General features: G+C 45.3%; 1 protein-coding gene across 4 annotated transcripts in view; it reads left to right on the forward strand.

Moving 5' to 3' along the window:
- The first annotated feature begins 249 nt into the window (after positions 1 to 249).
- Positions 250 to 26,670, forward strand: part of ERG (ETS transcription factor ERG) — a 104,944-nt gene continuing 78,523 nt past the window's right edge. For 2 of the 4 annotated variants that reach the window (XM_034655609.1, XM_034655607.1), the window contains exon 1: positions 3,477 to 3,632. In XM_034655609.1, the coding sequence (XP_034511500.1) occupies positions 3,615 to 3,632 (18 nt within the window). In that variant the 5' untranslated portion in view covers positions 3,477 to 3,614. Of the gene's footprint in view, positions 273 to 3,476; positions 3,633 to 26,670 lie in introns of those variants that run through there. The other 2 variants (XM_034655608.1, XM_011236787.3) reach the window with 2 other exon arrangements.

Here is a 26,670-nt window from a genome sequence, read left to right on the forward strand (position 1 = left end):
ACATCCTTCTTGCAGCGCTTTCATGAATAATCCAAACATTATACGTTTTAAGATTCATGTGTCATTTTAGGGACAATATAGAGCACTTTGTCCTATTGTTTGACCCTTAAAAAGTTTGCATTTCATGGGCTGCTTCCAGGCTCTGCCCTCGTATGTGGGTGGAATTTAAGTAAACAAGCACAGACTTCCTGAATGCTAGGACACCCAGTGGCTGGACAGAGCCCTGTCATCCTTGCTTCCTAGTGCTGGCCAGAGTGCCTGGCATACAAAAGGTACTTTATTAATCCTGACTGGATGGGTTAATGTTGGGTAGATGAGACACATGAGTAACTTCTGGGTTCCGTCACTAAAATTAAAAAAAAAAAAAAAAGGAAAAAAGAACTACTCTCTTGCTGTAGACATTTAAAAAGGAACCTGACTTTTGGTACGCACGCATAGAGCTTGACAGGTGTAGGTAATGGTGAGCTGCGTGTCATACAGATAGCTATGAAAACATAGCGCGCTACGTGTTACTCATAGAACTTTTACATGAAAATTTAATTTCTATTTACTATCAATGTTTGGAAATCTAGATGAACCAAAGGAGGAGGCGGGAAAACAAGCAAGAAAAGAAAGATTCTCTGCCATTTGTACTGTAGTATATAGCCTCAGTGCTTCTGTCTTGCCTTTTTCCTTTTAGCAAAATGGGTCTGTGATATAATTCTCCTTTATCACTGGATTTTTAACTTACCAGGTGTAATACCATAACAATTTTCCATACCACTGAGTATCAATCTACATAATTTTCCTGCAATATTTTCAGTGATGATGAGCATTCCTGTGTATGGATGTTTAATACAGGGATCAGTCATTCATTCATGAGCAAACCTTCTTTTGTGTCTCCAACTAAAATTGGCCCCTGACATGGGTCTGCCTGGTTACCTGAAGGGTGGCTTCCCCCCAGGAGGGCTGGTGCCTGGTCAGAAGGTGCCCAGTCCTTAGGGTGCTGAGCGATCTGGTGCTGAGGCCAGGTGTAGGTGTAGGCTTGGGGTAAGGGTGAACGGGAGGATAAAGTGATATCTTTATCTTTGGATGATTCCCCCAGGATAATGTTCAGGAAATGCTTTCTGCACTACTATATTCTAATTAATAGATACGCCTTATACTTTCAATAGCCAATCAAAGTTAAAAAAAAATAACTGTGCATTAAATATTCAGAGAATACCAGGCTTGGGTGCTATGATGGCATTCTAGATACCAGGAATTATTATCTTTGAAGATGCTAAGAAGCGATTGAACATCTTGTTGTTAGAAATGAGGAAGATCTGACTTTTTGAAAATTTGTGGCAGGGATTATAACTCAGAAATAATCTAATAAAGATTGCTTTCTATATTTGTGTGCATTTTCAAAATTCGACGCAACGAAATTTACAGATAGAGTCTTCAGGAAATACACCAAGTAGTAGTATCTGGTTTTCTGTTTGTAAGTATCCAAGAAAGAGAAATTAGTCTCTACTAAAACAAAATTTTTATTATTTAAAAAATAAAGGATATATATGAATATACACATATAAGCATTATACATATATATTAAGAGAAAGAAAGCAAAGCAAACGATGTAAATTACCAACAGTTGGAGTAACTGGGTGAAGGATGGTAAGAGTCCTTTGTATTATCTTTTTTTGTACGTTGGAAATTTATTTCCACGTAGAGAGTCAAGAGATTTCACTGTTTGAGCTAAATTAAGCAGTAACCAAGGAATGGGGCTGGGTTAGGAACCAGATGAGGGTGAGGTAGGACCAGGCAGCACTTTCTCCCCACGCTCTTTTGTTAGCAAAGCGTTCATCCTGTTCCTTGGGGAACCCATAGGAGCACTGCTCCCTGGGGTACTGTGGTTAACATTTAACGTTGACGCGCCTCAGGAGAGCAGAAGCAAGGAATCCCAGGGGAGCCGAGAGCGTTTTTCTGAGCACTCCCGAATCCTTGTGAAAGCTGCCCAGATAAAACAACTCAGTGCTTTGAAATTTTCAGGGAAACAAAATTTTAATCAGCCTGCCATCTCGTTCATTGTTCAGAGATGAAAAGAGGGGAAATCGACACCCGCTCCAGTGTAGATGCTGAGAACTTGGAGGTTCTGATTTTGACCCAGAACAGGATTTCTTTTATTTTCTCTTTTCCCTTTGTTGTCTCCCTTTGTTTCTTGGTTTGTCTCTTTCTCCCCTCTCCTCCTCCTCCTCCTCCTTCTGTCCTAACACAAGGGCGTGAGTCGGGGGACAATAGGAGATACGGGGACCCGGAGTAGTTTATAGAACTCGGGCAGATGCCGAGAAGTCTGAGTGAAATCCGTTCCCCGGCCTGTCCATCTCTGGCCCCGAGCGTGGCTGAATGACTCAGGCTTCGGTCTCTCCCATTCTGCGGGTCCCCAGTGGAGACCACACCTCTTCCCTGGTCCCACTTTCGTGTAGCTACATTCAAAGCAAAAGGTCGTTTCTTCCAGAGAACAAGTAATTTCCTGAAAATGAGTAATTAAAGGCCTGAAATCCTCTAAGGAATGTACAGGCCTCCATTAGCTGTATTTCCTTTGAGTGGAAAACAGACGTGTGGCCCTGAACGTGCAGCTTGGGTTTTCAAACACTTAACGAGGTCTTCACGTGGCATCCGTGCGTAGCCAAGAGTTCTCTCAGGGTCTGTGGTCTGCCACATTGACTTTTGTCAGAGCGGGACCAGCATGCCTACCTTGTAAGCCATTTGTAGTATGATTTTAGTTATTTGGGTCTTATTTATTTATTTATTTATTTATTTATTTATTTATTTATCTATAGTTCTTTGGATTTTAAATCAATATTTAAACACGAGGATTTGACAGGATTATGTCTCCCTTTATTTGCCTCGCTTACCTTATTGGTTCTCGAATCGTAGTGTTTTCAACTGGTCTCTTGCGGAACAAATAAAAATCGCATGTGTTTGGAAAGAGAAAATGAAACTCTTCTGGAAAACTCACGTGAGATGTTGAATAAAGGGAGGCCGTGAAAAGTCCACAAGCAAGTGTGTTATTCCGTTAACGTGAAATAAGGTCCACCCGCAAAGTTTCCTTTTGGGAGAAAGGGACAGGGAGCGTGTGGGGAGGAGGGGCTCAAGTCCTGTGTCCCAGTCCTGGGGCAGGTCCAGGGAGCTGGGGGCCCCAAAGCCCCAGTGCCGGCTGTAGGGGGCCCTCCATGCCTCGTCCCGAGGTGCTTGCGGCCCGTGTGAAGCCATGCAGAGTCCCGCCACATCTGCATCCTGCCTGGGGCAGCGTGTCGCACGGCACACCAAGTCACACCTGCTGTGGCAGTCCTTGTCCCAGGCAATCGATGCCTTTTTTTTTTTTAATTAAAAAAAAATCTTCTGGCTGCATATCATCAAGAAAAACAACATTGTTTTCAGGGTCCCTTATCTCTCCACTCCCAAATATCCTGTTTCTTCGGGCTGGGCCGCCAGGACCAATAGAAACCTCTTCCTGCCATTGGCTGACTTCATTTCCCAGACTTAGCACAATCTCATCCGCTCTAAACAACCTCATCAAAACTACTTTCTGGTCAGAGAGAAGCAATAATTATTATTAACATTTATTAACGATCAATAAACTTGATTGCATTATGGCCAGCACTATTAAGGTAAGGCAAGTGTTCCTTTTCTTTTGACAAAATCTTGGGCTTGTTACTCTTTTCTTTGGTTTCCTTTATCAAGGCTGATAAGTCAGGATTGGGCAACACCCCCACTACCACAATAGAGGACAACAAGATTTCCTCTGCACTGCCTAGTAAATTTCCTTTTTCCTACTCCAACCATCCGCAAGGCTTAAAAACTTCAAACTCAGAAAAAAATTGGGGTTTCTAAATTCACTGTTGAGTGCCGTGGATGACTTTTGCAAAGGCTTTTTGGAGCGCGTCTGAATTTTCGTATTCTTTAACTATCCCTAGCGGTGCGTGGATGTGTGATCGGCTGGAAGGCAATGGACGCAGAGAGGTTGGAGGGCAGGGTCGGAGAAAAAGATGGGCTGGTAAATGTTGATCTTCTGGATGCTCTTGAATGACCCCTTAGCCCCAGGGGTGCCAGCCAGCCTCAGTGGCAACGAGGAGATACCTGGCAAGTGGCGGCTGGTCATGGGACACGCAAATGTTGACTTGGTTTTTGGATCCTTCATGCTGAGAGTGGAGTGGTCTCATAACTCAAATGGTGGTCATTCGGTTTGTTGGGTGACATATTTATCTTTAATAAAATACTACTCCTCTGTGCGCTGTGAGTATATGTTCTTGCCCGTCATGGTTGCTTTGTGGGAATAGAAGAGCGGTGGCCGACCAGTGTCCTGGACTCTGGCGTATGTGGTCTGATGTGTTTTTCTTGTGAATGTCTCTAGTAGATAGCATAGAGAAATTAATGGGGAGGTGAATCAATGTGCATGGGAACCTAAACGTGGCCTAATTCCTGTAAGCGAAGCCGGTCAGATGGTTCGTGCAAGGCCGCGGCATGGAGTCTGTGAAGTGGTGGGCTGTTGAACTATTTTCAAGGCCACCCTGCCTTGGTGACATTTGTAGAAATGAGAAAAATCAGCAGCGAACACATAACTGAAAGGAAGAGAAAGGAAGCTTTATTAGTTGCGTGTCTTTCGTTTTGCTGCATATTAGTCTGGGAGGCATTTGGTTGTATTTTCATCAAGGGTCTTGGTAAATTTGAAAGCTCATGAATGTGGAAGTTTGCCCAGAATTGGGCCAAGGCATTTTCAGAAACCCTCCTTGGTTTGGTATCTGAAATGTTTGTACTGGAGGGTAGGATGAAAACCCACCATAGGAGCTGTGTCTTAGAAGCTTTGTTCAGTTTTTACTTCTCCAGGTATGTTTTGTTTTTCACGGAATGTTCGATAACATATATGAAAAAACCATGTGTCGGAGACCAGCCTTACAGAGGTTTTTCTTTCTGTGGCTTCAAGGATTGGAGGCTGCTGAAATGTAACTGTCATGGGAAAGACTTTTAAAATTGGGGGTTTGATGTGCCCCTCTTTCAACTATATGAGCAGAAATCATTTGATTTTATAATGCAAGATGCTACCCTTTTTATTCCTATTTTCACTCCTAATTGCGTCCACATTTCATAACAATTAAATCAGATATTCTCTGTGAATTTTGAATAGCTTGAGTGCAATTGTGTGTGTTTCCAAAAAAAAAAAAAGTCAGTGTGTTGAAGGACATTGAAATAACAGCCTGCCCTTTAGAATGCAGGGTATAGTTTGTGAAACATACAAATGTGTTACGCTGTTTAATTTGAAGCATACATTTCTGAAGATATGAAGGTATTTCGAAGCTTGAATGTTTTGATTCTAAAATAAATTTTGGGTCATCATTAATACTTGTCTAGGATTCTATGCTTGCTTGAACATTTGATGGTACTGGTTATATGTATGTACATTGTATATATCTCAGGTGAACTTTAAAATGACTTCAAGTGGATCCTTTTTAATCCTCTGTTCAAATAAAATAGCCCCTCTTTATAGGTAACTTCCCTTAAAACATGTTCTGTTGGGCTTCCTGGGTAAAGTAATGAGATGATTTTACAGACTTGTTTATAGAGTGGAAAAAGGCAGCCCGAGTCTGTTGACTGCAGTTTTAATTATGTGAGTGCAAAGCTCAAATTAGCATAAGGAAAATTATGGCTGTCCGTTGGAATTAGGAAACAGTCTGTCATACAGGCAATTTCTAGTCTCTAACGCACTCTAGTTTTTTGTTGTTGTTGTTTCAGTAAATAAATCAATTAGTTGCTTAAGCATCAGATGTACTGAAGTTGGTAACTCCCCATTGGAGTGGGCTTTTTTTTTTGCATTAATATTTATAAGACCTTGTGAGGCACTACAAAAAGTTAGAGGTTTTTATCCCGTCTTTGTGACTCTCGTCATCATTTTCTCTTGGTGTTTGGAACTGGGAATGGAAAGTTTCTATTGGAAGAAGTAAAGGAATTTTGGGGGCTTATCTGAGAGTGCCCGTTTATCTCTCAGTGTCCACGGATTTTAGGGTCAAATTATGAGTTCTCATAAAAACATGTAAACATCAAGGGTGATGTCCCCATAGGTAATTCATAGATCAGTTTTGGTACTTCTGTCTGCTTTTTGGCTTTTCCACCATCTGACAGTACTGAGGGGTGCTTAACACCCCGTTTCTCTCCTTCTGCATAGAACAACACGGTGTTGCTTCCAGACTCCAAGGAGCCAGTTGTTAGCCTTGGAACTTTGATTGTGCTTTGGTTAGGACTTTTAATCCAAACTCCCAGAAACTTCCCTGACCCTTTCATTACACCCTGGGTCACTTGGCAAGTCTAATAAAGCCTACGATCCCGTCTCAGGATAAATGCTTTTAAATACATATAATGCGATACTTAGAGTGATAAAGCAAATGAATTCTGTCCAAGTACAATTCAACTCTTGGACTCCTCCGGTGCCCAGTGAACCCCACATTACAGTTCCTGATCCTAGAGTTTCAAGATCATTAGGCTTTGAAATGGGAATGTGGGGATTTTCCGTTATCACAGAGATCTGACATTGAAGGACAAGGAGAGAGCGGTGCCAATGGAAAGCATCTTAGGAAACAGACAGGATGTGGAAAGTTACAAGGCTGGATGAGGGAGCACACTATTACTGTTTCAATTCGTTGTTTAAAGAAGTTACTTTGATTTAACAGAGGTTGGAGGGTTTGATGATGATTGAAACATGGTGTTAATTTAAAAACATATTCCTTATTTTATATGTTTCATGCTTTGCACATAGCAGGCACTCTATTTGCCATCATGCGTGAAGGAAAAGTTAGTAAAAAGCTCAGGGTTTATGAAGAAAGTTCATCTCCTAGGGTTTTGATGGATGTGATGAAGAGTTGAATGGCTCTAGGCATGAGATGTTTCATCAGCCCATTGGCTTACGCGGAATGAGGATTGTTTCAACCCTCGTTACTTTGGGGGGAGACTCAGTGGCAGTGGCAGAAGGAACGTCAAATGGAAAATGCTGCTGTCCTGCTGTGTCAATGTCATGTCCCCAGAGCAGGCCCTGATCTTCTGTCCTTGCCTGGAAGTGGAAGCCCAGGCCATTATGTTCAAGTGCTTGCTGCTTGCATTAGGGGGCGGTTCCCCGATACAGTTTGCCCCCCCGGGGGATGTAGCACACGTCTCCCTAGCTCCCTGAGTGTGTGTGTACCTGCGTCCCCTCAGCGCCCTGACTCAGTGACCGTGGAAAGGAGAACAGGGAACAGTGAAAATTTTGGATTCTTTCCCATTAAATACTCTTACATAGGATTGTAGCACACTCAAAGAATGTTCTGAAAGCCTGAATCATTTCTGAATTATCTACATTTTTTAAAAGTGATTATCTCATTACTATTATCATTATTTTGCAAAATAGACCTTTATTTAAAAAAAAAAAAAAAACCCTACACACATACATACTTACGCTTATGTAGGTCCCTTGAAAAAGCATACCTAAAAATAAAATAAGTAAAACACCGATTGCAGATGCCTTCAGGAAAATATTACTTCTGTGTTTAGAACTGAGGAGTAAGTGTTGACCTAAAGCAGAAAACTCCACCGTGGCATCCCAATAACTTGGCAGACCTACTGATTTAATGGCTGATGCGGAATCGCCATACAGGAGGCCGTGGGAAAGCCAGGACTATGAGTTTCTCTGAAATCTAAGATCTTCCCAGAAGAGTGACAGAGACAGCCTCCAGGCGTTTCTAGTGTTTGGTGGAACACTCTGCTCTGACAGGATCTTCTCTTCGGGGCTAGAAAATACCTCAGATGCCACAGGACCCACCTCCTCCTTTTCTCCCAACAGGATGGAGGACAGCTGTTCTCTGCCCTGGCGATTCTGTCGAATGGCCCGTGAGACTTCATTTCTTACATCGGGTGGCTGCTACAGGCACACCTGTGTTTGGAGCCCGGCTAGTCACGTGACGTTGTGTGACTTGACCTGTCTGACCTCAGTTTCCTCACCCGTAAAATGGGGTTCTAATGGCTATCCTGTTTTGTGCTGGTCCGAGCCTCTGGGATGTGTTCCATGCATGGCAGATGCCATTGGACCATCCCGATGGATTGAGCCTTTCCTTATCCTGCTTCGGTTTTGAAGCCCGGAGCTGCACAGTCTCTGTTCCAGTGCTTTTGGAAAGAACAGGGTTGCTTCTGTGTCAGTACCGTGGTGTCCCCCCGAGGGCAGGCCACACCTGGGTCTGGGAGGCACCAAGCTAGGAGAGGTCAGGAGGAGGAAGAGTGTATGGGGGAAGGGGTCTTTGGGTTAGGGTGCAACAGGGCAGGTACCAAACCCACAGGCAGGTAGGCCATGCAGGGGGTCACCGAAGGTGTGGCCAGTCAGAGGGTTGGTTTAGCTCTGTTCTGAGGGCAGAGGCTGTTTGCTGTTTTGCTGAAGGAGGGCAGAGGCCTCCAGTACCTCTTATTCCTGATTAGGGCAAGAACAGGAATATTGGAATAGCTCCACTGTTCTATTTTCTCATTAATTTTGGAAAATACATCTTGTTGTTTTGCACAAATTATAGTAATAAAGCATTCTTTCTGTAGAGAAAACGAAAAAAAAATCATTACAAAGTCAATATAAGTTGCTCCTGATCCCAACCAGCCAGAGAAAATTACTAACATTCCTACTGTATGTTTCTCTCTGTCCTTTTATCCACCTGACTATCCATCCGGGTTTTCTCAGTTAACGTTGTTCTAGATGAATTTCCCCATGTCCCTAAACATTTTCCCCTAAGCAGAATTTTTAAGCTTCATTACATCCCATCTAAAATAAATATTATCATTTATATAACCAATATCTGGTTACAGCAAATAATACTGTTTTCCATTTTTCAGTACTTACATTGCAATACAATCTCTATCTCATTTTTAAAAATTCACTTTATTACTATTAGTGCTTGCAAAAGGAATTGTTGGGCCAATGGGCATACATATTTTTAAGGTCATATTTTTAACTGGAAAATTTAAGTATCTGCCAGTTAAAAAAAATTACCACTTGACTCTTCAGAAAGATTGTACCGGTTCCCACTTCTAGCCATGGAGGGGGCCAGTTGCATGCATTTAGTCCATTCAACTAAGCACATTTTACCCTCTGAATCTTTGCCATTCTGACAGGCTAAACTGGCATCTCACTTTTATTTGTGTTTCCTTATTTATAGTCTTTCATAACTTTTTTTTTTTTTTTGCCGCGAACCTATTTCAACCGGTGGCCACTGTGACCTTTGGATCTATTTCTTATTCATGCCTTTATTCTGTTTGATGAACTTATTTCCCACACATTCCCCTTATTGAACTTGGCTGCGGCATGTTTTCTAAAGCTTAAGGTCATTCTTCATTGTGTCTTTTCTCTTACACTTCATTGTCTTGTCAGCACATACTCCCAGCTTTGCTTGTGTTTGTGAGTGTGGGCACTCTGTGAATACTTCACATATACAGACCCATGCGAGCCTTGGAACTCGTTCTTACTGACAGTCTGTCCCCCTCTTTTGTGTCCTCAACAGCTACTGGCAAAGGATAGGGGTTCAATGAATATTTGTTAAAATTTTTTTAAAAATTTATGTGAATTTTTTTAAAAATTAAAATCCGCAGTCATAAAGAGAACATTAGATGTCAGAGTAATTAATCATTATTGTAGATTTTAAGTGGAAGTCGTGTTTCTTTAGAGATATTTCTCCTAGTTAAATAAAAATCAATTACATAGAATTAAATTGATGTTTAAAAGAACTTAGGGAAATGTTTTTAAGAGGGAGCTGTTGTAGCTTGAGTTCCTAATCCGAATTAACATCATCCTCGTACCTGCAGAGAGGCCAGGCTCTGTGCTAGGCACTCACATTATCTTGTGTGACACCCGTGCCCCCTAGATTCTGTTGCTTTCTGTACACACGGGGGTAGAGGATTAGAGAGGCTGAGGAACTTGATCAGGTAACACGAATCCATTTGTCTCCCCTCAACTTATCATCCTGTGATCTTTTTCCTGCTCTTTGCCTTCCCCTCAAATATTAAATGGTTGTGTAGGAAAATGATGTATCAAATGACATAGTAATCATTAAGTAACTGAATAATGAAAATTATTATAACTGGCTAATTTTGTTGCTACTCTCGTGTGAAAAGCTCCATAGGCAACAATCATTCTACTTTGGTGACTAATCAAGATAAAATGCCAGAAAATTCAAAAGCTAAAACTCCAGCACCCATCTGTATTTGCTTGGTGACACGAATTCTTTCCCATATTTGGCAATATCCAAGGGGCAGTGGTTCCAGGTTCCAAATCAGCTGCTGATTTAAATTTCCTCATCCCAAGTGTCCACTTCCTTGCTCTCGCCTTGGCATCAGTAGCGAAAACGCAGCTCCGTTTTCCATCAGACCTTACAAGTCTTTCAGCGGGGTGCTCGTGGGACTCAACGCTGAGAAGAACGGTAACTGTTGTGCACAGATAAGTGTTGAGACACGTAGAAAAGAAATGCCAAGGCCAAGCAGAATTATTTATTTTTAAAGCCGCATCATCATCCAGTCATAACATGGACGTCAGGGCTGTTACTTCCCATGCTTTTGTTCAAGACAATGCGTGTCAGGTTCTGGAAAACGTAGTCAAGAACATTTATCACGTATCCGGCAAAGAACCAGCATTCTTGTATTTCACAGATCCACCTTTAAATTGCTCCACCTTGGTGATTGAACAGCTGTCTTCCCCTTATAAAATTGCAGAAGAGCAGATTGATTTTGTTTTTGCACGGACACCGAGTCTGTCCTGAAGACAAAACTCCCCCCACCCTCGTAAGCATGTTCCCCCAGGGCTGGTAGCAAGTGCATCATCCCGTCCCCTTTGGGTCCCGCTGGGCCTTTTACTGCATTTTATTTTTCAGACTTAACCGTAGGCATGGGATGCTCACCTTTGAGGAAGAGGAAGCTGTTGAAACAACACTTCAGAATTTGTCAACACAATTAGTTTGTGTCTCAATTTGAGGTAGATTTCCCAAGACGTTGCTCCAAGTTAGAAAAGAAGGAAAGTGTGTGTGGTTTAACATTGCGAAGCGCTCCGTGATCTGTGTTGAATGTACGCATTCCCTGATGCTCCAAAGAGCTGAGAAGCTGCAGGTGAAATAGCAAAGCACAGCCTGTGTTTATCTCATGCCAAGGGGGACACGGATACCCTCCGTGTCTTCACAGCATCCTTAAAACAGCCTCTGCGGGGAAAGGATTGGTCTTATCTTGCTTGCAGAGGAAGGGAGGGGAGGAGGGAAGAGCCTGGCTTGTGACATGGTGGCCGAGCTTGATGCAGTGGGAGGCCCCAGGTGGGTTCACCCTCTTTGGGGCCTTAGCACCTCCTTGGGGGGGGGATGAAAATGGTCTTCCTGGCGTTTCACCCTTGACAAGTACTTAACCTCACAATATCTGCAGTTTTCCATCTGTGAAAGGGAAATAACAACAGTCCCTACCTCCCAGGGTCCTGGTGAGAGTAACTCAAAGTTACTGAGTGCATGTGAAGTACTTAATAAACGTTAGCTAATTTTACTATTCACTGGAGTCAAATAAATTTTTCTTCTAGGACTAAAATCAGGAAATCCACAAAAGCTATTTTTTTTTCTTCTCTTTTCAATTTCTGCAACAGTCAGTGAATTGAAGTGTTTTTGTTTTTGTTTTTTCAAGTAGCCAGTGTTCCTCTAACATGTTCTTTTTCCCTTACTATGAAGCAAAAACTCTTACAGACAGTGAGCTGTCCGTTACTCACAGCACTGTATCTGCCCTGGAGGTGACTTACAGCCGTGGTGGGAGGTGCTTGCTACCCGCTCCTGGAGAAGACCCTCGGGGCTTTGTCACTCCCTGCTCCTCTCCATCTATCTCATCTTCACGCTCCTTCCCTCCTCTTTCTCCCTTGTTGTGATAGCTCGCAGCCCAAAGGAGGCTCAGAAACATAAGGGACAACAGTACTGAGAAGGGAGGACCCTTCTGACCCTTGTGGATGCTCAGGGGTCCCTCTGGGACCCGCCTCCTTTCCCATCACGCTGGGTGTCCCGGATTCCCCACGGCTTCTCCTCCCGGGGATCTGGGCGGGTGTAGGCTCACAGGCCTTCGGTCTGGGATAAGGATGTGCCCCGCGGGGAAGCCGGGCCAGGAGGCGCCTCCTGCGGCTGGTAAATGTCATCAAAACCCCGAGCCTCACACCTGCTTTCGAGTTCTATCTTCCACTTCACCTTAGGCGAACTCTTAGAATTANCGGTGCAGGCTCACAGGCCTTCGGTCTGGGATAAGGATGTGCGGGGAAGCCGGGCCAGGAGGCGCCTCCTGCGGCTGGTAAATGTCGTCAAAACCCCGAGCCTCACACCTGCTTTCGAGTTCTATCTTCCACTTCACCTTAGGCGAACTCTTAGAATTAGGAGTGCAGTTAGAGTCACAGGTAAAGCAAGAATAGGGTCCAAGGTCGAATCCACGTGACTTTATGAATTACCTGACCTGGGAATCACCCATCCTACCAGTGTGCGTTCACACGGATGGTCTTACTGACTTTACCTTTTGAGCCAGAGACTATGAGCTCTGTTAAGCCTGCGTTAAGCTTTAGAGGAGGAATAAAATTTACTTCGCTAGAGAAGCGACCCCATGAAGAAAACCACTGTTTGTTTCTTGGGTTCCCCCGACAGAGTACCTTCTGTCCTCCCCAAAAAGCCGTTCCCATTGACTCTCTTCTATGGGAAGCTCCATCGTATGGCAAACAGTGTTGATAAGAGGCTGCCTATGAAAGAAGCACACATATATTTTGGTGAAGCCTTGTTCTTTGCAGATGGAAAACATCTTTTTTTAGATCACATGTTTACTGCATCAGTAAACAGTAAAATGCTGCTGCAGCAATTGCCTTGAGGATAAAGGGTTTGTAGACAGATACTTCCTGCGCTCACTTCCTACGCAGATAGCCAGGCAGCCAGGGGCTCACCGCGGCAGGAAGGGCTCCCACTGGAAACTTCCCCCGCGCATGTGTGGCTCGTCATTCACTATCTCCTGTCCGAGGGGAATAAACCTGTGGCTACAGATCTTCTGGCAGGACCCTCTATCTCGAAGCAGTGGAAAATCCAGCGTCTCTAAAGTCATGGCTTCGGTCCCTCGTTCCTCCCTGCTCTCGTCTGCTTGCTGTGTTGACGGAGATGAGTGTGACCAGACGGTCGTAACTGTAAGAGGTGTGTCGTGAAGGCACCTCAGTCTCCTGGGAATCACCATGAATGATGCGTGAGGCTGCTTTTCTAGTTGGTAGAAAATGAGCCTCTTGGAGATTCAAGTGCATGCCCCCCCCCCCGGGCGTTATTTAGAGTAAAGGTCATTTTAGATTTTGCTTTCTTCAGGCAAGCAGAGATCGCCAGATTTGGGTACAAAAATCTCAGTACACAGACTGTTCTCTGTGCTGATCTTACACCAGTTCCAGCGAATGCATTGTTTAGGTCCTTTGAACCAAAGCACATAAAACCACAGCACACAAACATTGAACAATGGGGCATCATCAGTTATCCATCTACAGGATGTGTCCTTACCGACGGGCCCCTTTGTGAGGGAAAATAATATACCGAGGCAACAAACAGTAACACTTAACAATAAACTAAACAAAATAAACAGCACCTGAAAACCACTCAAGTCAAGCACGGGCAGAACTCCAAAGAGTGATGTTTACATCCTCCAAACACGGAAGCCTCCGCCTCCACCCGCATCTCCTACGGGTCCTGAAAATAATCCGAAGACTGAGCTGCCTTTAGTGGTTGGGTCACGTCATGGTAAAGCACCCCCTTTGACGATCGGGAGGTGCCTGGGTGCTTGGCAATGTCAAGAGCACCATGTCCGGTAGGGCCCCTCCTCCCGTACCTACACCGCAGGTGTGCATGACTGCCAGGTGGGGAGGCCGACGGTCCTTGACCCCGAGAAGCTGTCAGACGTGCTTAGATGTGGTGCTGGTTCAAGGAGAGGCTAGTACACGCGTGAACACTAACGCTTTTACCTACAGTCACTCCATGCATATATTTAGGTTGCGGTGACATAGAATTGCCCAAAGAGATATTTTCATTTGTTGATGAACTTTTGCTCTTCTTGTTGGAAGACACTGTAAAATCTTAGGATCCTCCTGTTGGAGTGGAGACTGCTTTCCTTCTCTGCACCCTGGTTGTGCAGCTTTGTTACATTTTGCTGAAACTCCCCGAGGCATCTCCCAACACAGTTCCTTCCAGAGGCTACCTTCTGCCACCTCTGTTTCTTTGCGAACGGACCTCTCTGATCTCCCAAGTCTATATTGGTTCTGGTGTCCCCAGAATCAGGGTTCTGTGATGCTGGTGCAGGGGTGCACAGCACATAGACTTGACTTTGATGCAGGATGGAGCAGCACCCCTCCTGGCGTCCTCCCTGAAAATCATCCCTGCTCAACTGGGGCTTGTGGCTGGGTTTTTTTTTTCCCCGTCTTGTTTTCTTTAGCCTGAAGTGTATACACGTTCAATATAGCCATTGAATAGCATATTGTTCAAACAGCAACAATAATAAAACCTTTGTTCTTTTTCCCCCATTTCGAAAACAATTATTGTAGGATTTTCAAAATAAGCATTTAGAAAAGGAAATTAAAATGATTGATTTTGCACTATGAAGGGTCTCTGAAGACTTGGCACTTTTTGGATTTTGGCGGGGGGGATCTTTTTTCCATGCACAGAGACATACTCTTTAGAAAGAATAATAACATTTGAGAAATTAAACTCATTTTTAAGAGTCCTTTTCTACTCACTTCCCTTTTTCCAGGATGGAGAAGAAAAGAGGAGTAAGGGCTGAATTTCTTGTGATCCCCTTTAGAGATTAAGGCTCCATAGTCTGTCTTGTGGAGGAGAACCAGCTTGCCTGGGGCAGGTCCTAGCTCCGCCGTGCCCTGGCAAGGTAACTTCACTTTCCTGTGCCTCGCTTGCTCATCTGTAGAACAGAATGGGTAATGAGAATAGTGCCTGTATCTTGGTATGCACATTGGGTCACGTGTGTTCATGTGCAAACAGTGTTCGCTGTTAGGAGCTCTTTGGTGACTCACCTCGTCTTGTTCCTAGTATTTAATTTACTCTCACATCTTATCTGCTTTTTCTGAAGTAATCCATTCTTGACTGTGTTTGTTTCAGTGTTCGACTTTTGAAAGGCATCCTCCAATACGTTTTGGATATCTATCTAAAGAGACACTGACCTATTTCATCTAAAGAGATGAGAGGCTTTCCCTATATATTATTTGCTTCGTTCTCATGCTATTTCTTTGAGGATAGTAGACACACCATAATAGAGTCCCCGCTGGGGGTCCATTCAATGGTTCAAGCAACGTGGGACTTAAACTTTTAGCCACTGAACTCAACTGCGTTTTCATGAGCCCAGAAAACCAACGATTTTGAGGATCCATGGAAAAAACAAGGTGGAGGACTGTGAGGTGTTCCCTGTCACCTCCCTTGCCTTTTCTGTGAATGAACGAATGTATTCCTGCAATGGAGAGCAAAAGCTGGTCGCTGGAAGGGTCCTAGAGTAGAAGTCAAGTGCTCGTCTGAACCAGCTACTGTAGCTGGTACGTTCTTTACAGGAGGAAAGGAAACATCTCGCGAGTTCTCATATTTCCAGGTAACCGTCCATGATGAAGGATCTGCAGAACCTCCTTGAAGACCAGAAACTCTCAAAACACTGGTTGTTAGAGTTCAGGATTCTGTACCTTAAGTTACATGGCTGTCACCCTGTCATGTTTTGTTCATGATGAACATGCCTAGTAAGCAGTAGGCCTTTACTGGATCTCTATTCACTAACGAATGACTATCTAGCTGGGTGATAAGCGCATGACTGAGTGCATTAATTAGTGCAGAGACACTTGCTCACATGTTGTGGAGAACTCATTCATTTAATTCAAGGAGCAATGATTGACTTCTTAGTATCTGCACAGCATTGTGTTAGTTGCCCCTAGAGGTGATGAGAGAAGTTGTGCTCTTTGATCAGAAGACAGAATTGTTACTGTGTCTTGGGACCAGTGTCTTGAATGCCCCCATGTCACCTGTGAATGCCTAACACACTTAAGCACGTGTGTCCTAAAGAACCTGCCCATGTTTGGGGAGAAGGGGCTGATCGTGGGGCTGTCCAGAATCTGCGATTGGAACGTTTGTGAGCATGTGCCCGAAAAGTGTGTGCCTCTCTGCCGGGCCACGGTTGGAGATGCTTTCCACTTGAAAACCAGAAGCAGAAATATGGTCTGGGAGCCTGCGTTCTGTTACATGACACCTGTCCGGATGGGGCAAAACCAAGCTTTCACTTTCGCTACGTGGCAATACCTATCAGTGTTTCTGTATGCAAGGTTTGCCTTGGGTCATGCCTGTGTCCAACTGTTACAATCCATTACGCAGAAAGTCTTCCTGCGCACACAGAAATGAAGAATTGTGTTTAATGCATTATGATGGGCACTGTTCGTTTCTCTTTTTCTGTTACCGCAGCCACTCCTTTGCAGTTTCAGGGAAGCTGCGACTTAATTCCTTAAAACATATACTGGTATCCAATGTCCTAGTCCACACAGACGGTCCATAACCACCGGTGAGTCCGGCGGCACGTTACTGTAATTATTATATAAATGACATCTGCAAACGGGTATGATGTGGTGGGACGCTTTCCTAAATAGCTGAGTTCTTTGTATTCAATTGCAGCACGATCTGCTTTATGAGAAAGATGAACTTTAATAGCAATTAATGACCAACTTATTTAAGCCAGGTAATAAAACTGGATTTCCTCCTGAAATTTCAAGTTTAGCTAAACCTATTATTTAGCTTAGTGAGCCTTCCTGGTTAAGCTATTCTGTATCAGCCAAAGAAAACGTGATCTTTCATAAAACCTAACGTAATCTGTTATCTTGGTAAGACTTTTTTCTGTGAACTGGTTTTCAATGTAATGATTGATGAATTTTGCTCATTGTTGTTTGTCCTGTGCCTAGGACAGTGCCTGACACATGGTGAGCTGCCCCATAAATGTTTGCTGAAATGAATGACCACACGAACACATGACCAAATGTGTATCCAAATCTTTTCCTAAGTGGGACACATCTTCAGCTGCATAGGTGAATAAAACAAATCTGACTTGGTCCCTCTTGGAGCAAAAAACTACAATGTAGTTTTTAAGGACTCAAAGAAAAGGCAAAAAAACCCCCCAAAAAACCAAAAACCCCTTTATTTGGGAGTCCAAAAGTTAGAGGAAAGTGGATTGGCCATGGAGGGGCCCAGTGTTTCTCAACACAATTATACTTTAGGTCCGTATACCCTTAATTGTTCTTAGAATAATTAAAAGGAATTCTTGAGAGAACTAAGATTTTGTTGGGGAGAGAATATTCATGAAACAATCACAATTTGCCTAATTTGCCCACAAATGTTCCTTGGAAAAAATACTAAAGAAATTAAATTTTCATTTCCATTGGCTGTTTTTTTTTTAATAATTTCTAACATTGTTTTCAAGCAAATAAAATTTTGAGACATTGAAAGATCTTTGTGAAGACACCTCCCCACGTGATTTTGACTTTCATTAGAATGTGAGCCAGACGTTCATGCCCCCAATAGTACAAGCAGGAAAGTTCCTAAACAGAAGAACCAGGGCATTGTCAGACAAAGGAGTTTACATGGAAAGTTTGACAAACTTAGCAGTATTCTGAAAACTTCGGGCTCTCTGGTTGCTATAACCAGGGATTTACCTAATGCTTGGCATAAACTCAAGCACTTTTGGAAAGTGTGCTAACTCTCTAAGGCAAGCAGTGGGCCACACCTGCCCCCCAAACGGTAAACATTTTGTTAGAAAAGGTGCACAGGGAGCGTATTCGGTTCCTAGGGCCGTCGTAGCCAATACCAACGAACCCGGTGTCTGACAACAACAGAACTGTATTCTCTTGCAGTTCAGGAGGCCAGAAGTCCAAAATCGAGGTGTCAGCTGGCTCAGGTCCTTCTGGTGGCTGTGAGGGAGAGTGGGTCCCAAGCCTCTCCCAGCTTTAGATGGCTGCCTGCATTCCTTGGCTTGTCACCACATGCCCTGAACTCCACCTCTGTCCTCCCATCCCTCTCTCTGTGTATCTGACTGCTTTGCCCTCTCTGGTCCCTTACAGGGGTGCTTTTGTTGCATTCAGGTTCTGCCCTCCTCTAGTATGATCTTCCCCCAATCCTTGCCTTAATTACATCGGCAGAGACCCTACTTCCAAAGAAGTTCACATCCAGGAGGCGTGGGTGGGGGGCTGCCATTCAGCAGGAAGGAGACAAGGTAGGCCTGGAGGGTGGGCAGCTTCTCCCGGGCTTTGGAAGAGCGGGCAGCCCCTCATCGATAATGCTCACGGCCGCGATGCTGGCATTCCGGCATCGTGCTTGTGCGTAAGTCCTGTTCGGGAATGCATGAATGTAGTCAGTTTCCCAGAAGAGCACGTCCAGCCCCGCAGCGCGCACATCAGCCTTCACACCATGCCATCCAGCGCGATGATCGAAATCACAAATCACTGTAGGGCAGGCGTTCCCCCCACAGCTGTTTCAGTTTCACAAGATACTGGGTGTGATGCTGTGGTTTTTCCTTATCTCATAGTTTTACTTGGTGGATGTCAAGAAGCTCAGCGAGGTTGGGGCCGCCACAGGGCTCATCAGAGTCACGTGGGGGCCTGGCGACGCAGGCAGCCAATCACCCTCCCCACAGGCCCAGGGTAGACACATGGATTAGTGTGCCGTTTGCATCTTATAAAAAGAAAGTGATTTCTGTGGCTTTTTTCGAGAAAGTCCTCAAGTTGAACCTCCACGGCCCTAAGATTAAGCTCATAAAATGGCATCATGTCCTGTGTTACTGTCAGGCACCATGATTTCATTTTCGTCTTCTGGCTTTGATATCTGCTGGTGTCATGTCTTGTGACGTGGAGCTGTCACTCCACAAAGACGTGAACTTCATCTTAGCCCTGACCATGAAGCTTCTGCAAGGTTTTCGTGGGAAAGACATGCAAATTTAAATCAAGGACAGTCAGGAGCTCTTGTTCTGTTGTCCACGTGTGCCCTTATCTCCTTGGAGGGCGCACAACAGTCCTTCTGGGATGAAAAGTTGGCCAGCCTGTCTCCATCTTGCTTCTGGCTAATACACGGGAAAGCTCCCAGTGTGACTGGGAGACCTGGACCCAGGGAATCCTCTGCTTGCATCTCACATAGTTGCAAACGCAAAGGTGGTGAAAAGCCCTGTGAGGCAGGGGTCAGTCCCTCGGGGTGTCCTTCACAACTTGTGCCCAGGAGTGGCCGGAAGAACACTCTGGAGCACACAGTGCATGGTCTCCTGGCTGTGGCCCTGGGAGTGTGTCCCTGGGTGGTAATATTGCCCACGGGGTGCTTGTACTTCTCCCATGCTGCTCTCTCATTCTGTTACTAGAGGCCAGTGCGAGTGAGACAGGCTGTGGAAGCTCAGCCCGGTCGTGTACAAACCCACCCGTGAGGCCTCAAATGTCACGACTTACCCATTGGAAACAGAAACTGGGTTCAAGGGATAAGATGAGATCGAATGTTAGCCTGGAGTATTTTGAGAGCTGTCTTTGGTCGTCGTGAAGCTTGGATTGAAACCTTGGGAGAGAGAAACTTTAGAACATGCTAAGTGAATGTTCTCATTTTCCCCCTTTTATTATTTGTTTGTGTTTTAGACTCTGAGGGAAGGCCCACTAGCAGACAGGCTGGCTATGCAGAGCCTCGGTCCTCCACCTCACTTTGTGCGTGTGCTCACGTACTCGTGTGCACCTGCTCTGTGAGGTGTATTTTGCACCCGCCTGGGTTTGTGGCCACCTCTAAGGCACGGGGGACTTATCCTTTATCTGTCTGTTGATAATACCATGTCCATAAACCCAGTCCAGGGGCCCCATATGAGAGAATGTTCCAGGGGCATCTGGGTGGCCCAGGCAGTTGAGCATCCGACTTTTGGTTTCAGCTCAGGTCATGATCTCAGGGTTGTGAGATCGAGCCCCGCTTCACACTCCCTGTTTAGGGGGAGTCTGCTTAAGACTCTCTCTCCCTCTCCTTCCCCGGGTTCATGCATGCTCTCTCTCTCTCTCTCAAATAAATAAAAATAAATCTTTAAAGAATGCTCCAGAAGGCTATTGCCTGATGGTAAGTTAAGTGACGTCAGAGGTTTCTCTTTAGTGTTGTGAAAGTTAATTTCACTGGAGGGCCCCCTCACCAAGCGGTGTTGTACGTGGCCTACTTGGTTAGCCCAGTCGGTTACAGCATGTGCTGATAAAGGCAAGATCACAGGTTTGCTCTCCATGAAAGCTATTAACTTCTCAGAGATTGAAAAAAAAAATATCTCCTTTCTGTGACCACAAGATGCATTTACTCATGCAGTGGCGTGCGTGGTTGGAAGAGAGGAACCCAGGGCAAGTGAGGGCCCGGCTCCGTGCAAATGTCCCTACTGTTGGGCAAAAGAAAAAGAAAAGGAAGGAAAAAAAAACATTCAAGTTGTGTTGCTCGTAGCAGACGTGTGTTCCTGCATAAAAGCAATGAAGCCCAACTCCCCTACAGCTAGAGTTTTTATTTTAAAATGCCCTGAGCGACTTTCCACGCTAACCACCTCCAGGGGCTCCAGCGGAGGTCCAGGTTACCTGAGTTCCGAGCAGAGCCATGACCCACCTCTCCCCCGGCCTTTGTCATCAGCGCACATCTGCAGAAAGAGGCCGTTTACATGGAATTCAAATCTGGTTGTTTAGTCTACAAGGAGGAGCGGAGGATTCTGTCTCTTTAATGTTTATAACGGTTGGACAGAGCTTGGCGGGTGAAGGTTAATTGCTCTCCGGTTTAAGCAGTTGTGCGCCCAGATGGGTTATCAGAGCCGAACACTCGTTACAAGATTAATCTCATTTCCGACAAGACTTCCCTTTCCTTCAACTGATTTTCGCCCAGCCATTGGAGCTGTCATCAGCCGTTAAAAGAAGGGCGGATTACTCTGGGATATGAATGTGGTATGCAGCGAAACAATGCGGAGTGCTGTCCTATCTCAGGGAACATCTTTAGGAGAACACATTTCAGGGGTGTTACGAAGGCTCAGGCTCGTAAACAGCCGGGACAATCGGGCCACTTAACCCAGCACTGCCGTGAAAAGGCCCAAGGCAAAAGCCATTGCCTCCCTCTGGCCACGACCCCGCTCTTGTAATATAGAATGACGTGTTATGGGCTTTGTTCCCTGTTGAAGATTTTTTAAAACTTGTCTTCTAATCAGATCTTTATTCTCAGGGTCAGCCACCTAAGCGGTGGGGAGTTTAGTTCGCTGCGTCCACACCGAATTTCTGTGGCTGCACGCACCTGCATGAGGCCCGTTCGTTTAATTCCTGTGCCCATTTCAGACTTCGGTTTAAATTTGGAGAGCTCGTCACATATTGGCCTAAAGGCGCTAGGCAGATTTGTCTTTATTTGATGACAGACAGCTTCGTGTCTATGGTTTGTCTCAAGAAATGCTTCCAGGAGTATGGCAGACGAGCAATACCATGTGATCCCTTTGGGATTTGGCATGTGGGAATTCATGTATTTACTGATGATGTATTGGACACCCACGGTGACCATCGGTGCGGGGGGTATGTAAGCAGGACAGATGGACCCATGCAGTGCTCTCGATCCAGTGGGGATGGGAGGTGTGACAGATAAATAGGACACAGTGGGACAGTGATGATAGAATCTATCAGCGGTAAGAAGTGTGGGGACACACAGGGTGGCAGGGGCTCCAGGGCTCCAGGGTAGATAAGGTGACTGGGGAAGGCTGTCAGGCAAAGACAGAAAGGAAATGTGAGAGCCAGGGTTGCATATCCAGTGGGAGAGAGCTGTGCACTGAGCAGAACAGCAAGGGCAAAGGCCCTGAGGCAGGGACAGGCTTGGGAGGCTGAGAACAGTGACTGTACTCGTGTGGCCGCTGGGGAGGGGTGCTGAATACAAGTGGTGGGCATTGTGGCCTCTTGTGACCTAATTCCTCAGAGGCAGCAGTGCGAAGAATCTCCTAGCTAACAGAGGGTTTGTCTGTGTCAGGTAGGGTCAGGTGCAGCCTTCCTTTAGGCGTGACAGGCCTGGCGAATGCCTTGGCCATTGGGTACCAGGGAAAGGGGAGGGGTAGCCTTTTCAGGGGCCCAGAGTGAAAAGCATGGAGAAAAACGTCAATTAGTTAGGTTTCTGTCCCTTCTCATTCCATGCCATGTTCTGTAAGTTGTCTCTTTTCTTGGGCTGGGCTCGTTTACAGTGTTCTCCAGTTTCCTGTGTCTCAAAACCTCTTTGCAGCCGCTTCAGTCCCAGGCCATTTGGTGCGGTGTCTCAGGGGTTAGACACTCCCTTTGGGAGCAGGCAGCTGAGTTAGAATGCTGGGGTTCCTATCAATATGCCCTAGGCAACTCAGTCAGTGTGCAAAGGCTCAGTTTCCCTGTCCTACAGTTGGTGACGGCAGCTCCTTTCTGAGGCTAGCGTGTGGGTTCCATGGATGAGTTCACACAGGCACTTAGGAGCCTGGATGCTGTGATCGTGTCATTCACACCAGCGTTATTGTCACGAAGTCCTGCAGTATCTATAATGTTTCCTTTACCTAGACTCAGGCATCTCCCTGAGGATAAGTTATCATGAAGCCTGGAGATAATTTTTTTGGTTAGAGACTTATTACATGTTCTCCAAATAAAAATGAGGAAGCTAAGTTTTCCATTTCCCTGTCCTTCCTCTTCTGACCTGCTCAGCATAATTCAGCTGCCATGTGTCCCCATGCTATTACAGTACCATTGACCCTGTGCCCTCTGCTGCACCTTTCGCCCCCATGACTTATTCCCCCATAGCTGGAAGCCTGCACCTGTCACCCTGCTTCACCCATTCTGCCCATCCCCCACTCCTGCCCCTTTCACTCTGTTTCTTTTATTCAGAAAAGAAGGGACAGTCACCGCCTTCTTCACAGGCGGGACTGTCTTGTAAGAGCAGGTGTTTTATCTCATGGCTTGATGAGACTTTTTTAAACCCTCAAGAGGCCCATGGTTTTCAGGGCAAAAAGCTGAGGAGGAGAAGAGAGGCAGGATGAGAGCTGGAATCTTTGGTGCGGAGTCTGTCCTGGGCCTTGGACGGATGGTGGCATTGAAGGCAGAGCACAGTCCCCACCCGGGGACCCAGTGGGGCTCTGCGACCCTAGAGCACCTGGGATGAGAAGAAGACGGCAGAGCCCAAGATGCTCAGCCAACATGCAGACAATGGGACGTCTCACCATCTAGGAAGATGGCGCCCAATGGGTTCCCATTTCTTGGCTTTCCCCTTGAGACGTTCACTGTTTCCCAGAGGCATCCTTCTAAGGAATACATAAGCCATGAGTGCTTTGGGGACAGTCGGGTTGAGAGAAGTGACAGGAAATTCTCAGGCAGTCCAGGACCAACAATGGGGCTTGCCTCTCACAGTGACTCAGTTGGTGACTCACACATCAGTAAGAATTGCCCTCCCACATTTCCCTGCTTATGGGAAGGAAGCACTCCTTAAATACAGATTTGCTTATGAGTAGACATCTAGCCATTCTTCTGTAGCCTAGCCCCACTCTGATGCCATCTGAGAAGGAGTTGCTGGGCTCATTTTCCCAACTTCCTTCTTTGAGGTTACATATCTATCTACCTCATCTATCTGTTTTTAAAATTTACACCCATTTAGTTCCAAACTCACCCACTTAACAGAGGTAGAATTTAGGTGAACTTTAAAATGTTATTCATTTCATGCATATAAGTACAGCTTCATTTCACAAAATGGCAGCATCCACAAACTCCATCTTCCCCATGACCTCCCGCCTGGACAGTTTTCTCTGTGGCCAAAAAGTTGGAGGATATTTCCTCTTGGGTATTTGTAAACACTCCTTGATTTCTGACACACCCAAATTTGAGTCAGTTTCCCATACGTCAAGATGGGATTAAGTTTGAATCATTCCTATTTCGCCACTCACTGATATCTAAAATAAATGTTTTCTTATTTAAAGTATTTTTCAAAAAAAAAGAGAGAGAGAGAGAGAATGGTTTTATATAGAGAATTGAATGTAGGATCATGTTAATATAAAAGGGGGCTCAGCTTCTCAGAGAACAATGGGAAGCTGAACAAGTCAAATGAAGGGATTTCTGCTAAAGATGAACGATTTCATTGAGCCCTCACCTGCCTGGACTGAGTGTGGTTGACAGCAAAGTGGGGCTGGAGGGATTAGAAATCAAATTTAAGAAACTGCTCGCAGTGGCTCGGTTCAGTACAGAGTGTCCATGCGGTGTCTGCGCTGTGTCCTGAGTTATGGGCTCTGAGTCACAAATTTACGTTCGAGAGGTGATTAGCATGTCCCTACTCAACCCGAACAGCCTAGGTTGCACCAAAGGGAGAAGATTCCTGGGTGTCAGGCTTCAGATTTGGAAATGCCCTCAGAAATGCAATTAAAGCTTCCAGATCAGGACCTTGGTCCTTGTCCACTAAGAAAGTTCAGGCCCCACTCTCTTGCCCCGACCAAGAGAACCAGCTGTGTTCTCCTGGCCACATGGCCATTCCTGGAGCCTCCAGCTGTGGAGCCCCCTGGATCTGGCCAGCTCATGCTCTTGCTTCAAAAGCACGTTACCTCCCTTCTGTGGATCCACTTCCACAAGCTTGGTGTGCCACTCCCCTGCAGGAAAACCTTTTCTGGGTCCTCATCACATTTAACAAATACCTAACTGCTCAGTACGCAGGTGGGGCCATCCGAGTCTCAGACCAGGGATGCTCTGAGACCCTGGTACCACTGCACTGGGATTCCCCAGCATGGTGGGCACTTTCTGCTCTACTCATGTGTGCCCACAAAGCCCTTCTCAGCCCCTAAGGCCCAGTGGTGAAGTCACTTCTCTCTGAGGCTGCTTGCTTTATACACTGAACTCCTGCCTAAGAATATGCTTGGAGGAAGGGGTCTGTGACTGTAGGATGGTTTTAATGCCACTGTTACAGAAGAATGGGCATGCAGAGACAGGAATTCCAGCCCTGGTCATTCTACCTGCTGGCTATGGTAGAGCAGTGTTCATCTTTCTTGGGAGGGGTCTGGAGTAGAAGATGGGGAGTACGTTCGGTTTTGCTACTCAGGATTCCTGAAAATGGCACATGACCTAGGTGTTAGTGGGATCTGTCCAGCCATTTTTATGAGCAGAGGCGCAGTGAGGCTACCACTGTCCAAAGGCACTCCTTGGGGACCCAGTCTGAGGCTGAGACTCCCTCACACTCAGGAAGCATGTCCTGCAATGTGTTCCCATGTTCATCTGCTGTAATGAGCCTGATACCATTCATTCTGTACAGAGAACACACAGAAAACATGGAATTAGCCATGACCGTGGGATGTGATCCATGCATACAGCCATTCTTGAATATAGTCACTGGGGGAAGAAAGTTCAGAGTAGGAGAAACAAAAACCATCCAAAAATGGCACCCGACCCCCCAATTATTTCTACTTCATTTCAAAAAAAAAATTTTTTTTAGAAATAATTTTAAGTTTACGGAAGGGTTGTAAAGATAGCTCAGAGAGTTCCCATATCCCTTTACCTAGTTTCCCCTTGAGTTAATGTCTTTCATAACCAGGTCGCCTTTGTCAAAACTGAGAGATTGACGTTGACACAATGTTACCATCCAGGAGTCAGGAAGCATGGCTCACACACGAATCCAGCTCACTGCTTTTTCTTTGTATATAAGGTTTTATTGGAATTCAGCCACACCCACTGACTTACGTGTCGTCTTTGAGCACTTTTGCACTGTAGTTTCAAAGGAGACCACATGGCCCACAAAGCCAAAAATATTTACCACTCATTCTTTATAGAAAACAATGCTACCTCCTCCTTTTAAAGAAACTGCACGCTTTATCCAAATTCCCCCGGTTTTCCACTGATGTTCTTTTTCTGAAACAGGATGCCACATTGCATTAGCTTCCTTCGCTCTGGGACAGTGTCAAGTCCTTCCTTGTCTCTCATGACCCTGATGGCTCTGAAGAACACTGCTCAGACATGTTATAGAATGTGCCTCCTTTGGGGTTCGTCCCAGGTGGGAAGAGCTGGCAGGTTCTTAGGAAATAAACACCTAAGAAGTGTTGTGTCCATCTCATTGCGTCCGATCGGGTGGATACATGATGTCTGTCTGCCTTCCTGCTGGTGATGCCGACTTGAATCGTTGGTGAAGGGGGTGTCTGTTGGTTTTCTCCACCAAAGAGTTCCTGCTTTTCCCCTTGCCATACCTTATTCCTTGTCAGTTCAGTTAACTGAAATTAGTTACTAAGGGCAGCCCATACTCAGCGGGAGGGGAATGAAGCTCCATCTCGGAAGGGGAAATATCAAAGGTTTTGTGGACGTATCAACATAACAACAGGAATCAATCAGTACACAGTTTGCAGGAGATATTTGGAGGGTGTTCAAATACCCTGTTTTTCCTTAAAGCGCTGGCCGTTAATTGTAGCGCCTGTCCGCACATCTTGCCCGCAGCAGTTTGGACCGTGGGCTGCTGATGCTGATTTTCTTTTTCTCTCATTCCTTCTACGGTTATTACTTGGGGTTTGTCTGTAAAGAAGAGTTGTCTCTTCTCCCCGCTTAGTTACTTGATTCCGTTATTTGTTCACATGAGGACAGGTATTTGGATCTTTACTTGTACTTTGGCTTGTAATCCAACACTCCTGCGATTTATTTTGTGGGGCACC

This window comes from Ailuropoda melanoleuca, chromosome 1 (assembly GCF_002007445.2).
Source record: "Ailuropoda melanoleuca isolate Jingjing chromosome 1, ASM200744v2, whole genome shotgun sequence".
NCBI classification, from domain to species: domain Eukaryota; kingdom Metazoa; phylum Chordata; class Mammalia; order Carnivora; family Ursidae; genus Ailuropoda; species Ailuropoda melanoleuca.